Source organism: Corapipo altera, unplaced genomic scaffold (genome assembly GCF_003945725.1).
Source record: "Corapipo altera isolate COAL_440 unplaced genomic scaffold, ASM394572v1 106, whole genome shotgun sequence".
Classification (NCBI taxonomy): domain Eukaryota; kingdom Metazoa; phylum Chordata; class Aves; order Passeriformes; family Pipridae; genus Corapipo; species Corapipo altera.
Window position 1 is genome coordinate 37,436 of NW_020885019.1, and position 13,802 is coordinate 51,237.

At 60.7% G+C, this 13,802-nt stretch overlaps 2 protein-coding genes and 1 long non-coding RNA gene across 3 annotated transcripts in view; 1 reads left to right on the forward strand and 2 right to left on the reverse strand.

Moving 5' to 3' along the window:
- Positions 1-3,082, reverse strand: part of LOC113959012 (death-associated protein kinase 2-like) — a 6,722-nt gene extending 3,640 nt beyond the window's left edge. Inside the window, exons 1-3 of the mRNA XM_027667701.1 lie at positions 3,058-3,082; positions 694-764; positions 108-211 (exon numbers count right to left, since the gene is read on the reverse strand). Of these exons, the coding sequence (XP_027523502.1) occupies positions 108-211; positions 694-762 (173 nt within the window). The 5' untranslated portion in view covers positions 763-764; positions 3,058-3,082. The remainder of the gene's footprint in view (positions 1-107; positions 212-693; positions 765-3,057) is intronic.
- Positions 3,083-9,106: 6,024 nt separating this feature from the next.
- The window catches only part of PRCC (proline rich mitotic checkpoint control factor), an 8,691-nt gene continuing 3,995 nt past the window's right edge, over positions 9,107-13,802 (reverse strand). Inside the window, exons 4-7 of the mRNA XM_027667699.1 lie at positions 12,797-12,892; positions 11,531-11,674; positions 11,146-11,211; positions 9,107-10,596 (exon numbers count right to left, since the gene is read on the reverse strand). Coding sequence (XP_027523500.1) covers positions 10,510-10,596; positions 11,146-11,211; positions 11,531-11,674; positions 12,797-12,892 — 393 coding nt within the window. The 3' untranslated portion in view covers positions 9,107-10,509. The remainder of the gene's footprint in view (positions 10,597-11,145; positions 11,212-11,530; positions 11,675-12,796; positions 12,893-13,802) is intronic.
- The window catches only part of LOC113959016, a 2,191-nt gene continuing 2,168 nt past the window's right edge, over positions 13,780-13,802 (forward strand). Inside the window, exon 1 of the long non-coding RNA XR_003531681.1 lies at positions 13,780-13,802. This exon is cut by the window's right edge and continues 127 nt beyond it. This is a non-coding gene — a long non-coding RNA (uncharacterized LOC113959016).

Genomic DNA, 13,802 nt, shown 5'->3' on the forward strand with positions numbered 1-13,802 from the left:
TCCCGCTCACCTGCCTGGATCCCACTCACCTGCCTGGATCCCACTCAGCTGCCTGGATTCCCACTCACCTGCCTGGATCCCACTCACCTCCCTGGATTCCCACTCACCTGCCCAGCTTCTCCAGCAGCTCATACAGGTCCTCCACGTTGCCTGGGCTCGGGGCAGCCTCCAGCCCCTCGCTCTCTGCAGCCCCCTCGGGCTCAGCCTCATCCTGTAGGGTGGCACCAGGACCCGGCTCAGCCGCCTGCCCAGGCTGTGGTGACGTGCCAGAGCTGGGGGTGCAGGGACCCCCATCCCACAGAGCACCCCAACCCCCCCAGCACACACGGGGGGATTCTCCAGTATCCAGCAGCTGAGTCCTGGCCCTGCCCAGTTCTCTCAGTTCCCATTAAACTCCCCAGCATGTGGAAACTTGGAGACTTTCACCCCTTGAGCAGGGGCCTGCAGGAGCTGCTCAGGGGGGCTTGGAAACAGGGCAGGGGTGGGAAGGGAGGGGGTTCACAGCAGCCCCCTTGCCCCCCACTGTGCTGGGGGTGCAAAATGCAGAGAAAAACCAACACTGTGGTTTGGTTTCTTAAAAAAGGGGGATTAACAGCAGATGGAACCACCACCGTGAGCTCAGCTGTGAGTCCCACCCCCTCACCCCCCAGCCCCTGGGCAGGGCCCCCCCACATACCCACGGCTGTGGCTCACCTGGGTGCTGTCAGGGCTGTCCCCCGGCCCCCCCTCAGGCAGGACCCCATGCTGGCCACCCTCAGCCATCGCTGCCAAGACAAGAAAGCACAGGGTGAGGGGTTGCAGCGGTCTGAGCAGCAGGTTCTGGTAGTGGGGGGGCTGCAGGGGTGAGAAGCTGCCAGAATCCTCCCCCGTGTCTGAGAGAGTCGCTGCCAGCGGCTCTGGGACAGACCTGGACTGACCAAGGCCGAGCTCAGTGGTGACAGCGGCAGCACCTCAGGATAAAAGAGTCAAGGGAGGGCAAAAAGTGATTGTGTGAGAGAAACAGCCCTGCAGAGACCAAGGTCAGCGAGGAAGGAGGGGCAGGAGCTGCTCCAGGTGCAGCAGAGGAGATTCCCTGGCAGTCCCCGGGGTTCCTCGGGGAGCAGAGACCTGCCTGCAGCCCTGGGGGACCCCACGCTGGAGCAGGGGATGCCCAAAGGGGACCGTGACCCTGTGGGAAGCTGAGCTGGAGCAGGGTCCTGGCAGGACCTGTGACACCGTGGAAAGGGACCCAGACTGGAGCAGTCCCTAAGGAACTGCAACCCGTGAAAAGGGATCCACACTGGAGCAGCTCCTGAAGGACTGAACCCATGGAAGGGACCCAGACTGGAGCAGTCCCTAAGGAAATGCAACCTGTGAAAAGGGATCCACACTGGAGCAGCTCCTGAGGAGCTGCAGCCCGTGGGAAGGACTCACACTGGAGCAGGGCAAGGACTGACTCCTCTCCCTGAGCAGCAGCAGGAACAACCTGTGCTGAACTGACTGGGGTCCCCATTCCCATCTCCCTGCACCTCTGGAAGGAGGAGGTAGAGCCCAGGAAGGAGGGAGGGGTGGGAAAAGGTGTTTTTAACTTTATTTTACTTCTCATCATCCTGCTCTTAGGTGATTGATAATAAATTCAATTAATTTCCCCAAGTCAGGTCAGTTTTGCCCATGGCACTAGTGGGTCAGTGACCCCTCCCTGCCCTAATCTCAGCTCAGAAGCCTTTTGTTACATCCCCCCTGCCCTGTCTGGGTGAGGAGGGCAGTGATGGAGCGGCTTTGGAGGCACCTGGAATCCAGGCAGGGTCAGCCCACCACAGTGGGGAGAGGAGTTTTGGGGGGAGGACAGACACCTGCCTGAACCTGGCACCGTCCCCCTCTGAGGGGGGGACATCTCTCATCCCCAGCAGCTCCAAGCCACAAACCAGCCTCTCTGGGCTCACACAGAGCAGGCCAACACCAGGACCCAACCCTCCCATGCCCCAGTTTCCCCAGCTGCAGGAGGGGGTGGGTGATGCTCCAGCAGTGGGGGCAGCGGGACCAGCAGGGACGCAGAGAATGGGCAGTGGGACTCCAAGCCCTGGTCTTGGGGCCACCTCGTTGTCCCCAGCGCTGTGTCCCTGGGAGCAGGAGGTTTCCTGGGCCAACGGGGTCCAAGGTCACCGAGAAAGGGATTAGGACTGTAATATTGGCCAGAGGTGGGGTCCTTCCCCAGGAAAAACAGGGGAGATCCCAGATGGATTTGAGCCCCACAGGGACAGCCCCTGGGGGGACTGGTTGGATGCAGCCTGGCAGCGCATCCCCGGCCCCACAGGGCTCTGCTTGCACCAAACAGGGGCTGGGACCCTTCCTGTCCCCCCACAGTGGCCCCAAGAGACAGTGAGTGGTCTCCAAGCCCGGTTCCCCCTCACTCTGTCCCTCTCCCACCCCGGCTGTGCCCCCTTACCCTCCCTGAGCCTTCCTCCGCACCCAGCAGCGCTTCTCCCTCGCTCTGTCCAGGACAGGGGACAGCCACTGCTCACTGTGACTGTCCTGTGGCCCCCCCGGGCTGGTGGGGGCCCCTTGGGGTTGGCGGGGGCACCCAGCCAGGCACTGCTGGGCCCTGGCACCGCACGGAGCCGGCTGGTCCCAGGGCTGGTACGTGCACGGGGGCGGCTGCAGCTGAAGCTGGGCCAACGTCCCTGGCACGTGACGTGTCCGTGGGGTGACAGTGTGTCTGTTTGTCCCCCGGGATGGACACAAGCAGCCAATCCCCCCATCCCTTGCTGGAGAGCCCACTCTCACCGTGCTGCAGAGCTGCTTTGGCAGGGAGGGGAACTGAGGCCCAGGTGGCCCCAGGCCACGGCGGCCACAGCTGAGCTCTGGGCTGCAGAGCTGGACCCGCAGGGGCTGTCCTGTCCCACCACATCCTGGTGCTGCCCACCAGGAAAACCAGCCTGGCCTCGGCACAAGCTGCTGGAAAATGTGCTCCCAGGTCAGCATCCAACTACCAAAAAGCCCCTGCAGGACCCCAAACCCCCCCAGCTGACCAGGATGGCACCCAAGCCCGGCAAGTCGTGGGGAGCTGGGACTCCTCACCTCCAGCTCTGACCTTCCTCCAGCAGCCCCCCACAGCCCCAGGCTCTGCCTCGCAGTCCTGGTGTTCCTGGGGTGCTGGGGCAGGCTCGGGATGAAAAAAGCTCTTTGTGTTCCTCCTCCCGAAGCTCTGGAGGAACCCCCCCAGCTGCGCAGAGGAGCCAAAAAAGGCCTTTTAGGGACAATTCCTGGTGGTTCCAGCACCTCAGCTCCTGAAGGAGTGGCCGGGACTCTGTGGGGCAAGGTGCTGGAAGACGATGTCCCCCTCACCGATGTCCCCTCACTGATGTCCCCCCCTTCCGATGTGCCGGTGAGGGTTCCAAACAGGAAACCTGACTGACAGGACACCAGCCCTGCGGAGGGGAAGTGAGTGGAGGGTGTGAAGGCTGTGGGGAGGGACAGGTTTCTTAAGGTGGAGAGAGCCGGCTCTGCGTGCCAGGGTCTGCCCGGGGCACTGGGCACCATCCCCACCCCGGGGCTTGCAGAGCCACCCAACCCTGTCCCGGTGCGATGGATGAGTTGGCCCCCGCCCTAATCCCTTTCCTAATCCCTAATCCCCTCAACCCCCTGGGACGCAGCCGGGTTGGCACCGCTGTCGCCGTGGGGCGGCTGGAGCCCGGCACAGCCCGGAGCGAGGGTGGCAGCTGGCACGGGGCAGAGCAGCACCACAGGCAGCTCGGCCGCTGTTTGCTGTGCCGATGCCCCAGGAATGCGCCTGGCTCTGGCAGCCGGAGCCTGAGGAAGGGGGATGGTGCTGGATTCCACCATGCCAGGACCAAGTCTTGGCTCATGGCATGACCCTGGGCACACCGAGCCCCGCTGCCCCCTCCCCGGCGAGGTCCCAGGATGAGGATGGGAGGAACGGGAGCCCTTTGTAGGTGTGGATGTGCCGGTGGGAGGGTGGCCGGAGCCCCCTCCTCGCCACAGCCCAGCCTGTCCCTTGGGTGCCGGTGTCAGCTCGATGTCAGTCACCCCAGTGCCACCCTGCCACCTTCCCGTGACGTCTCCCCACCACGCGAAGGCTCTTTGCAGCTTCGGTTGCCGCTTCCTGCCCGTCGGGAGGGGAAGGCGCGAGCACAGGCGGGGCAGGGGCTCTGCCCCCCCTGCCCATCCCCTGCCTGTCCCCCTGCTCACATCACCGCCTCCAGCCACGGACACCCGGCCCACCGAGGCCGGACAGAGGTAGGAGCGTGGGCTGGGGGTCGGGGCCGGGGTTGGATTCGTACCGAGGCCGAGCAGCGAACCCCGAGCAGGGGGACACGGCCCGGCCGGCGCTGGGCGGTGCAGGGACACTCCCCCCACCCAGGGCACGATGGAGGACGGGCACGACAAAGGGGTGCAAAGGGAGGGAGCGGTGCCCCCTGCCCGCCCCAGCCCTACCGGCCAGATCTTAACCCCTCTGAAGGGGGAAGTCCAGCCCAGGAAGGTCTCTCGGGGCAAAGCCTTCAGCCCATTTCAAGTCTGATCTGAGCCGTTCCCACCTCAGGAGCACAGGGTTTCGGAGGCACATCCCACCCCGAGCAGCAGAGCCCCCCCGAGTTGCCCCACTGAGGCCAAGATGCTGGGGGTGGGGGAGGAGGGATGAGCCCCCACCTCCGCGCTGGCCCCTCCCCGGGCCGGGGGACGCACAGCGAGGCAGGGACAGTGGCGTTGTCCCCGGCTGCCCAGCCATGCCCAGGCAGGACCTGACTCGAATTTGCCTCCCCAGTGTTCCTCGAGTTGAGTTGCTGCAGTTTGGGTCGGTTTGTTTCGCTTTGTCAGCACCTTCCCCACCTTCCCCTGCCCGCGGGGGTGCAGGGCCGGGCTCGGTGCTGCCGCAGGTTAAAGGTGGAGCCGGGGTGCCTTTCCCGCGGCTGGGTGCCCCTGCTCTCAGACAAGCCTCTACCAGCTCCTCTGACTCAGCTTTGCCTCCCGGATCCAACCAGCCCCAGCATCTTCCACTCCCTCAAGCATCTGCTGGGGATTCACGTTGCTTTGCCAGGTGTTGGTGGCTTAGGGTGGAGCTCAGGGTCCCTCGGGAGCTGCTCATCCTCTCCCTCCCCTTCCTGGCGCTGACCTAAAACCTTTGGGGACTTTGTGGGGACTGGAGGATTCACATACTTTCCACCCACCTCCTCCCCACCCAGCTCACCCATCCCCAGGGCTTTTCTCCTCTGGGGTCCTGGGGTCACTGTCCCTTCCTGCCACGTGGATCCACACTGGGGGGGGTGGGCCCAGGGTGGTGTCCCTGGGGAGGAGGGTGATGAGCCCGAGGCTGAGGGTCTCAAGGTGAAGGTGATGCTTACCCAGGTTGTTGGTGAGAGCAGCACCTGGGGGAAGGGGGTGTCATGGAGCCCCCCACCCCCCAGTGCCCTACAGGCAGTGAGGGGGCACAGGACAGCTCAGGACCCCGGGAGAGACTTCACTGCCCTGAACCTTTCTCCCCGTTCCCTGGGACAGGGGACTCCATGGATGACGACCGTCCCCTCTTCACCACCTTCAAACCCATCAGTGAGGACAACACAGCCAAGCCAGGAGCCAACATGACCCTTGTCCAGCCCCAGGGAGCAGAGCAGTCCCTGGGACACCACAACAGACATGGCAGGGTAGGACATGGGGACATGAGGGGTCTGTGCCCCCCTGGGCTGTCCCACCACTCCTGAGCTCACACACCTGCAGGGGCCATGTCATCGTGGACCTGCACGGAGCAGAACATCCCTGGGGCACGTCCGAGCCCTGGCTGCTGTCCCCTTCCCTCCAGGTCCCACCAGGTTCCTTCTGGCCATCCCCACCAGCCTGGTCCCCACCAGAGCTGGTGGCCCTGCGTGCCCAGACGAGGCTGTGGTTTGAGCAGACACAAGCCTGGAGGTTGAGGCCCGAGGGGGAGCTCCCAGTTTGGTTCCATGGCTTCCTCAGTCGGAGGTAAGCAGGGGGAGGCCAAGGCAGAAAACTGGGTGGCCCCTTCACCCCTTCAACATCCCAATCCCTGGGCTCCAAAACAGGGAGCTGGATCCCTGAATCTCACGGAGGGGGTGAGGGTGAGAGGCTCCCGGCTCCTTCCCACAGGGAGGCAGAGCAGCTGCTGCAGGATCGGCCCCTGGGCTGCTTCCTGGTCCGCTTCAGCGAGAGCACCGTCGGCTTCGTCCTCTCCTACAGGTGAGGGATCCCGCCCCCGTCCGAGGGGCCGACGTGCTCGATCTCCTCCCTTCCCTGGTGCCAATCCCGTCCCCTCTCCCTCCAGGGGCAGGGATCGCTGCCGGCACTTCGTCCTGGACCAGCTGCCGGACGGGCGGTACGTGATCCTGGGGGAGCCGAGTGCCCATGCCGAGCTGGCCGAGCTGCTGCGGCACCACACCACGGCCCCCATCGTGCCGTACCACGAGTTCCTCACGGCGCCCGTGCCCTGCACACGGGTGAGACCCCAGCCCCTCGTGAGCCCCTGCGGCCCTGGAGTCATTCCAGCTGCCACCGATGGGGTGATTTTCCCAAGCTGGTGAACGAAGCCAAGGGAAGTCCAAGCATCATGAAAGCCAGGGTTGGAACCGGAGCCACCCTGGCCACCGGGAGCAAGGAGCCAGCCCACGGGCAGCACTCCAGACCAGCCAGCATCTCTCTGCTCTCCCTGCAGGAAGACGAGCCCCGGGGAGGGACGCAGACCCCAGCTGGCAGCAGTGCTGCGCGTTCCCCGCTGAGCGAACCACCCGCAAAACTCCCGGAGTACAGCCCTGTGTCCCTGGAGCCCCCGGGAGCCAAACCAGCAGCCCCGGTCCCCGCCCAGCCTGAGGAGCCCAGCGCCGAGGGGGGCTCCCCCAGGGAGGTAACAGGGCAGAGCAGGGGGGTGGAGGCATTTTTCCAGAGGACAGCCCGGCCACAGCTCTCAGCAGGTGGAGAGGCACAGCCAGGACGGGGCACGCAGCCCCAGCCACCACAGACCCTCATCTCCAACCTGTCCCGTCTCTTGCCCAGGCTCGCAGTGCCCCTCCATCGCTCCCAGCCAAGACCAGCTCCCGGGCCGTGGCTCAGGGGCCGCACAGCCCCGCCGGCAGCGCGGCAGCTCCCGAAGGTGCCTACGCCCGGGTGCACAAAGAAACTGCTCCCCCCGTGTCCCCCGAGGCCAAGTACCAGCAGCTCATGTGCTTCCACATCTACGCTGAGCCCCGCGAGGGCAGCGCCCCCAGCCCCCCCACCTACTGCGAGCCGGAGGAGCCCATCCCCTTCTACGCCATGGCCCGGAGCAGCAGCCCCCGCGCCGCCCCCGAGGAGAACATCTACTCCGAGGTGGCGCTGGCCCGGCAGGACCCGCCCGCTCCGCTGCCCAGGGAGCCCAAAGGCACCTTCAGCACGCTGCCCCCCAAATCCCGGCCCCACCGCCGGCTCTTCCGCAGCTTGTCCAGCCAGGATTACAAGAGGCGGCAGCTCCCGGCGGCTCCCACCGCAGACGGGGCGGAGAGAGGAGCCTCCAGCCCGGGCACAGAGGTGGGTCCCCCAGGGCAGGTCGCTGCTCAGTCCCAATAGGACATCAGAGTCACGTTGGGACTGAGGAGTCTCCAGGCCTTCTGGAGTCTGAGGGAGTCAGGGTTTGCTCCACACCAGGAGCACAGGGAGAATCACAGAAACCTGGGAATGGTTTGGGTTGGAAAGGACTGGAAAGCTCATCTCACTCCACCTCCCTGCCATGGGCAGGGACACCTTCCACTAAGCCAGGTTGCTCCAAGCCCCATCCAGCCTGGCCTTGGACACTTCCAGGGATGGGGCAGCCACAGCTTCTTTGGGCAACCTGTGCCAGGGCCTCCCCCCCCTCCCAGGGAAGAATTTCTTCCCCATACCCCATCTAGCCCTGCCTGCTGTCAGGGTGAAGCCATTCCCCCCTGTCCTGGCACTCCTGTCCCTTGTAACTCGAGCAAAGCCGAGGGCTGGGAGGGTGAAGGACCAACTTTGAGCCATCTCCTGGCTCTCCAATCCAACCTCTTCTCCCCGTGGATTCTGCAGGGTGTGCTGAGCCCTGTGCTGGAGTTGGATGACCCCGTGTACGGCCGGAGCACACGCAGGGCCCAGCGGGGCACAGCCACGGACGAGAACGTGTACGAGCAACTGCCTGGGGACCAGCCCTGAGCCACCAGCACACGGGACAAGACCTGGCTCCCAGGCAGGAGGAACCTCAGCCTCCATCCCCCTGGAGGAAGACTTTGGCCCTGGGAGGAGACACCCAAGGCTGCTGTTGGCCCCAGCAGCCCTGTGATGCTGATCTGCTCCGTGCAGAGCCCCACACTCTTCCCAAGCCCTGAGGAACAGCACACAGGGGATTGGAGTTAACTTACCTGTGAACACATTCCGAGAGACTTCTGTTCATTAAATGAGGGTGGAAAAGGCTATTGCAGGAAAAACAGGGACAGGTTTGGCACAGTTGGTGCATCCAGTGTTAAACTGGCCGGAAGCTGGAGCGACACCGAACCTCCCCAGCCTGGAGCTCACACTCCAACTCCTGCCTGCTTCCTCAGCCACAAAACTTGGGATAGCACCAAACCTGAGGACCAACCCCGGCTGGTGGGATGGTACAGAGCCAGGACTGCCCTGTGGGATACCTGGTGGAGCACAAATCCCAGCTGGAATGACACCAAGCCACAGCAATGCTGTCAGCAGCCCTGGTGTGCCCAGCTCGAAGGGAACAGGGAGCCAGGACAGCCAAAGCTTCTTTCCAGAGGGAAAAGGAGGACTGGGGCAGCTGTAGCTGTTTTATCTCTGGGGGAAAAAAAAAAATCACTGCTCACAAACCTGAATTTTGTTGCTCTTAAAAGGCTGAAAGCAGAGCATGAGCCCTCAGAACTCCCCTTAGTGCTAAACCTGAGCCGTTACTGCAACGGGAAATGAGAGTTCCAGCCTCTCCCAGCTCCCTCCAGCACCCCCCAATCCCTGATAAAGGGCAGTTTGGGCACACACAGGCTGTGCCCCATGCAGCAAACACCCCGGGTGAGGGGCTGAGCCCCTTGCCATGGAAATGGGGCTGGTTGGCTTCATTCAAAAGTTTATTCCTTTATCAAACCTCTTCTGGGAGGATTTCGCTGTACATACAAGATATGAATAAATTACTCAACAGTAACTTTATTCTGATCATTCAAATACTCAAAACGGGCTTTGCAAAGTACTAAACATCCAGGGAACTAAACTAGAAATGAGATTAGTTTAAAGTGTTCTAAGAAAAGACTTCAGTCATAGGGGGTTTCCTTGTTTTTAACAGACAACATAGGAGAAAAAAACCCCTCTCAGGAGTTTTTCTTACTGGAAAAACAAATATTGGCCGTTTCAGCTGTGGTTACAAGTATAACCCAGAGTGGTGGGAATGTAAGTTAAATAACCAGACCAGTTCTCTGCTCCCCTCAGCATCACACGGTTTGGTGAACAACAAAGTGATGCCACAGAGATCTGGATCCATGGACTAGGCCAGCAGGGCTGCACGGGATTTGCAGTTGCATCACCTTGATGGAATTCCTTAAATAAAAAAAAGGTTTAATTTTAAGAAGTTAGGGCTGGACATGGTCTCCTCTTCCCAGCCAGGAGGATAAAGTCAGCACTTAATTGGAACAGAACCGATACAAACAAGCTGGGAAAAAAAAAATGTACAGTTGGCAGCTCTCCTCTGTGTGTGCCCAGAGGAAACACTGCCGAGCTCACTCCCAGCAGGACACTGGGACACTCAGTTTGATGAGTCTGGGAACAGCCTGGGGCACCACTGTGGGGGAGGAGGAAAGAAGGGGGAAAAAGGAAGGAGAATATACATACACACGTGGCTCAGGGTAGCCCAAAGCCCTGAGTGTGCCAGGCAGGAGAGCCTCACCACCGTGTGCGTCCTGCACGCGGGGACACCTCTCACAGACTGTCCTGCACTGGAGTGTCCCCTCAGAGTGGCTCAGGCCGTGGACACCAACTTAAAAACCAGGATATCAAAATCATCAGCAGGAGAGGAGAGCTGGAGTGGCTCAGACATGAGGAAGCAGCCACGAGGATGTCTCAAAGATAAGGACAAAATAAAAAATCCAAAGCCGGGCTTGCTCTTGGAACTCACCGTCTCTTAGAAAAAAAAACGACACCCTCAACGCACAGCGAGTCCAGGAGAGCAAAGTGGGAACTGGGAGTTTATTGAGCCTCTGCCGGAGGGTCTGGCAGCGGGAGGAGCAGCCCCTGCTCCCACAGGACAGGAGCTCCAGCCTCGCTCCTGGCACATTCCCTGCGGCACCTCGGGACCGTCCTCGGTTGGTCGGAACCTTCCACGTTATCGTTTACAAGGAGGGAAGGGAAGGATTACAGGTGGAGTTTCATCAGGACTGGCTTGCAATGAACCTTCCTCCTGCCAGGCAAGGCAGCTCAGTGTCCTCCCTCCCGCCGAGCAGCCCCGTCCTGCGCGGGGCCTGGCTCATCTCCCGGGAGACGTGGGACACCGCGGGTCACGCGGGACGCCAGCCAAAAAGTGGGACAGATGTGTCAGAATCCGTATTTGGCTTGAGTCTGCCGTCTGCTGAGCTTGTTTTCAGACCATGTGTTTTTCAGTTCCAGCTCTCTCTCCTTGGCCTGCAGACACGGAGAGGATGCTGTTACGCTCTGCATTTCAGTGACTCAGCAGCATTCCGGCCTCCTCCAGCCCCGCTCACGCGGATTACGGAGCCCTTCAGCCAGAAGCCTCGTTACAGGAGTGCACACAATCATCCTGACAGAGGCCTGGATTAATTGGGCTGCATGGGCATTTCATTCATGCTGAAATGCAGCTTCTCTTGTGGGATGGGCTCAGCAGCCACTCGACAACCCCGGGGTGGAATATGGACGGGATCCCAGAGCCTCGGGACACGCGTGGGAAGGGTGAAGCAAAGCTGAAAGCTCAGGGCCGGGACCCCCTCAGGGCCAGGACCCACCTCTGGCCCCACTGGAGCCATGGCACATCTCACCCAGGGCTGAGACAGCCCCTGGTCTGGTCCCACTGTGGGTCACCCAGGGCACAGAGTATTCCCAGGGACATCCCCTGGTCCCCAGCTGCTGCAACAGCACCTCCACCACTCTGGCCTTGTGCTGCCAAGCCTTGAAATTCCACCTGGATTGGCTCCCACACCAGGGGAAGCCACTCACCTGATGGATCAGGTATGTGATCTGGTGTTTTCTCCTTTGCTGTCCCGTGGGCTGATCTCCTTTTTTCTGGAAAGCAAAAGGAGGTGAAGTGTTCAGCCTGGAGAGACACTGCTGGACAGCAGACCAAGGCCGGGGCCTGCACACAGCCATCCCAGGCACCATTTGTTCCCTATTAAATGGCAGATTTCTTCATCTGAAGCAGTTCCTGGCTGGTCCTCACCACCCACACACCATGCTCTGAGCTCTCCTGATCTCTCATACGTCATCCTTTACCAGGGTCCCTTGTCCCCACCCCAGTGACTGCCCAGCATCCAACACAGCTCCAGCTGGGGCTGATTTGGGCTCTGAGGTCCCAACCCCAGCCAAGCCCTGCCCTCCACCCCACCTTGCTGAAGGACTTCATGGTCTTCTCCTCCGTCAGGGACTTGGTCAGCCACTGCTGGGCCCCGCTCAGCTGGTCATCACCTTTGATATCCACAAAGTTGATCTCCTCCCTCCCCCGATTCCGCTTGCCTTGCAGACGCTTGAACTGAAGGAAGAACAGAACAGCTGGAATTACACCCACCCATCACACCCTGACACAAGGCCGAGGGGCTGAGCCCCTGCTCCCTCCAGTGAGGGACAAGGCACAGCAACACTTTTCCAGACAGGATTTTTAACTTTAGGAGATTTCTGCTTTGCTGTAGATCAGAGTATCTAAAGCTACTTAGCATGAAGGTTATCATCTCATTTTCCTATGCTGAAAACAGCCATTTATTCCTGCTTCCAGCCTTGCTCAGGAGACCCCTGGAGTCCTGAGTGTCTTGTTTTAAGAGCCAGGGAGGCACCTGGCCTGTACCAGCCATTCTGTGGCCACATGGCCATGGGCAGTGACTGTCCCCATGCTGGGCACTGATGAGGCCCCACCCTGAGTCCTTGGGTCGGTTTTGGGCCCCTCATGACAAGAAAGATGTTGAAGGCCTGGAGTGTGTCCAGAGAAGGGAATGGAGGTGGGGAAGGGTCTGGAGCACAGGAAGGGTCTGGGGAACTCCTGAGGAGTGGCTGAGGGAGTTGAGAGGGCTCATCTTGGAGAAAAGGAGGTTCAGGAGGGACCTTCTGGCTCTCTACAACTCCTTGACAGGAGGGTGGAGTCACATGAGGGTCGGGCTCTGCTCCCAGGGAACAAGGGACAGGACGAGAGGAAATGGCCTCAAGTTGTGCCAGGGGAGGTTCAGGTTGGATATAGGGAAAATTCCTACACCCAAAGGACTGTCCAGCCCTGGCACAGGCTGCCCAGGGCAGTGATGGAGTCACCATCCCTGGAGCAATCTAACAGCTGTGTGGATGTGGCACACCGGGACAGGGTTTACTGGTGGCCTTGGCAGTGCCGGGGGAACAGCTGGACTCCATGATCTTGGAGGGTTTTTCCAACCCAAACAATTAATTCTGTTCTCATCAAGCCTGCAGACCTGGGTGGAGCAGGAGCTCAGCAGGCTGTGGGAAGGACTCACATGTCCACACCACAGCTTGAGACCCCACGGAACAACCACCCGGCCCATCCCAGGGGAAGCACAGGATGTGCTGCGGGGGCAGGACCATGGCTGCCAAGTGGGTCCTGTGTTCTGGGAGAGCTCAAAGCCAAATTCCACAGCAGGACAGACAAAGTGCCAACCGCTTCGTCGTCGATGAAGGAGGAGTCGGCGCTCGTCTCCTGCGGCGGTGCCTGGGCTGGTTCCACCTCTGGGTAGTACCCGCTGCTGTAGTAATCCTGGCAGGGAAAGGGAAGCCAGTTTGTCACGAGAGTGAAGCAGGAGGGATCCGGCCCGTGGGCTGCTGCTTTTTCACCCCAAGGGATTTCATCAGAGGTACAAACCAACAAATGCTTTGAGAGGCTTTTCACAACCGCCTGGAGTGACAGGACATTGGGGAATGGTTTCCTACTGCCAGAGGGCAGGGTTAGATGGGATATTGGGAAGAAATTCTCCCCTGTGAGGGTGAGGACACCCTGACACAGGCTGCCCAGAGAAGCTGTGGCTACCCCATCCCTGCAAGTGTCCAAGGCCAGGCTGGACAGGGCTTGGAGCAACCTGGGATAGAGGAAGGTGTCCCTGCCCATAGCAGGGGGTGGAACAAGATGGGCTTTAAGGTTCCTGTGGACCCAAACCAGTCTGTGATGTTATGAATTTCTAGAAACAATGTGGGCTCAAAAACCAGCTTTGGTGAGCCCCAACTCTGCACTCTCACATCAGGGGCATTTTCACAGGAATACAGCTGTCCAACATCTGTCCAGCAAAGAACATCTGCAGCTCTTGTGCCACAGGAACCCCCCTTGTGTCCAGTGCTGTGGCTCCCTGCTCTTTGTTCTGGCCAGCTCACAAAAGATAGAATTTCCTGCTCTGTGTCCTGGTCAGTTCTCAAAGGTTGGATTCCCTACTCCATATCCCAACCAGCTCACATGGGCTGGATTCCCTGCTCTGTGTCCTGGCCACGCACATGGGTTGGTTTCTCTGTTCCATCTCTCTTACTCCACCTCCCAGCTAGGCTGGATTCCCTGTTCCATGTCCCAGGTAGTTCACATGGGTTGGATTGCTACTCTGTGTCTCACCCAGCTCACATGGGGTGGATTACTGGCCAGGTCAGAGAGGCTGCATTCCCTGCTCCATGTACTGGCCAGGTCA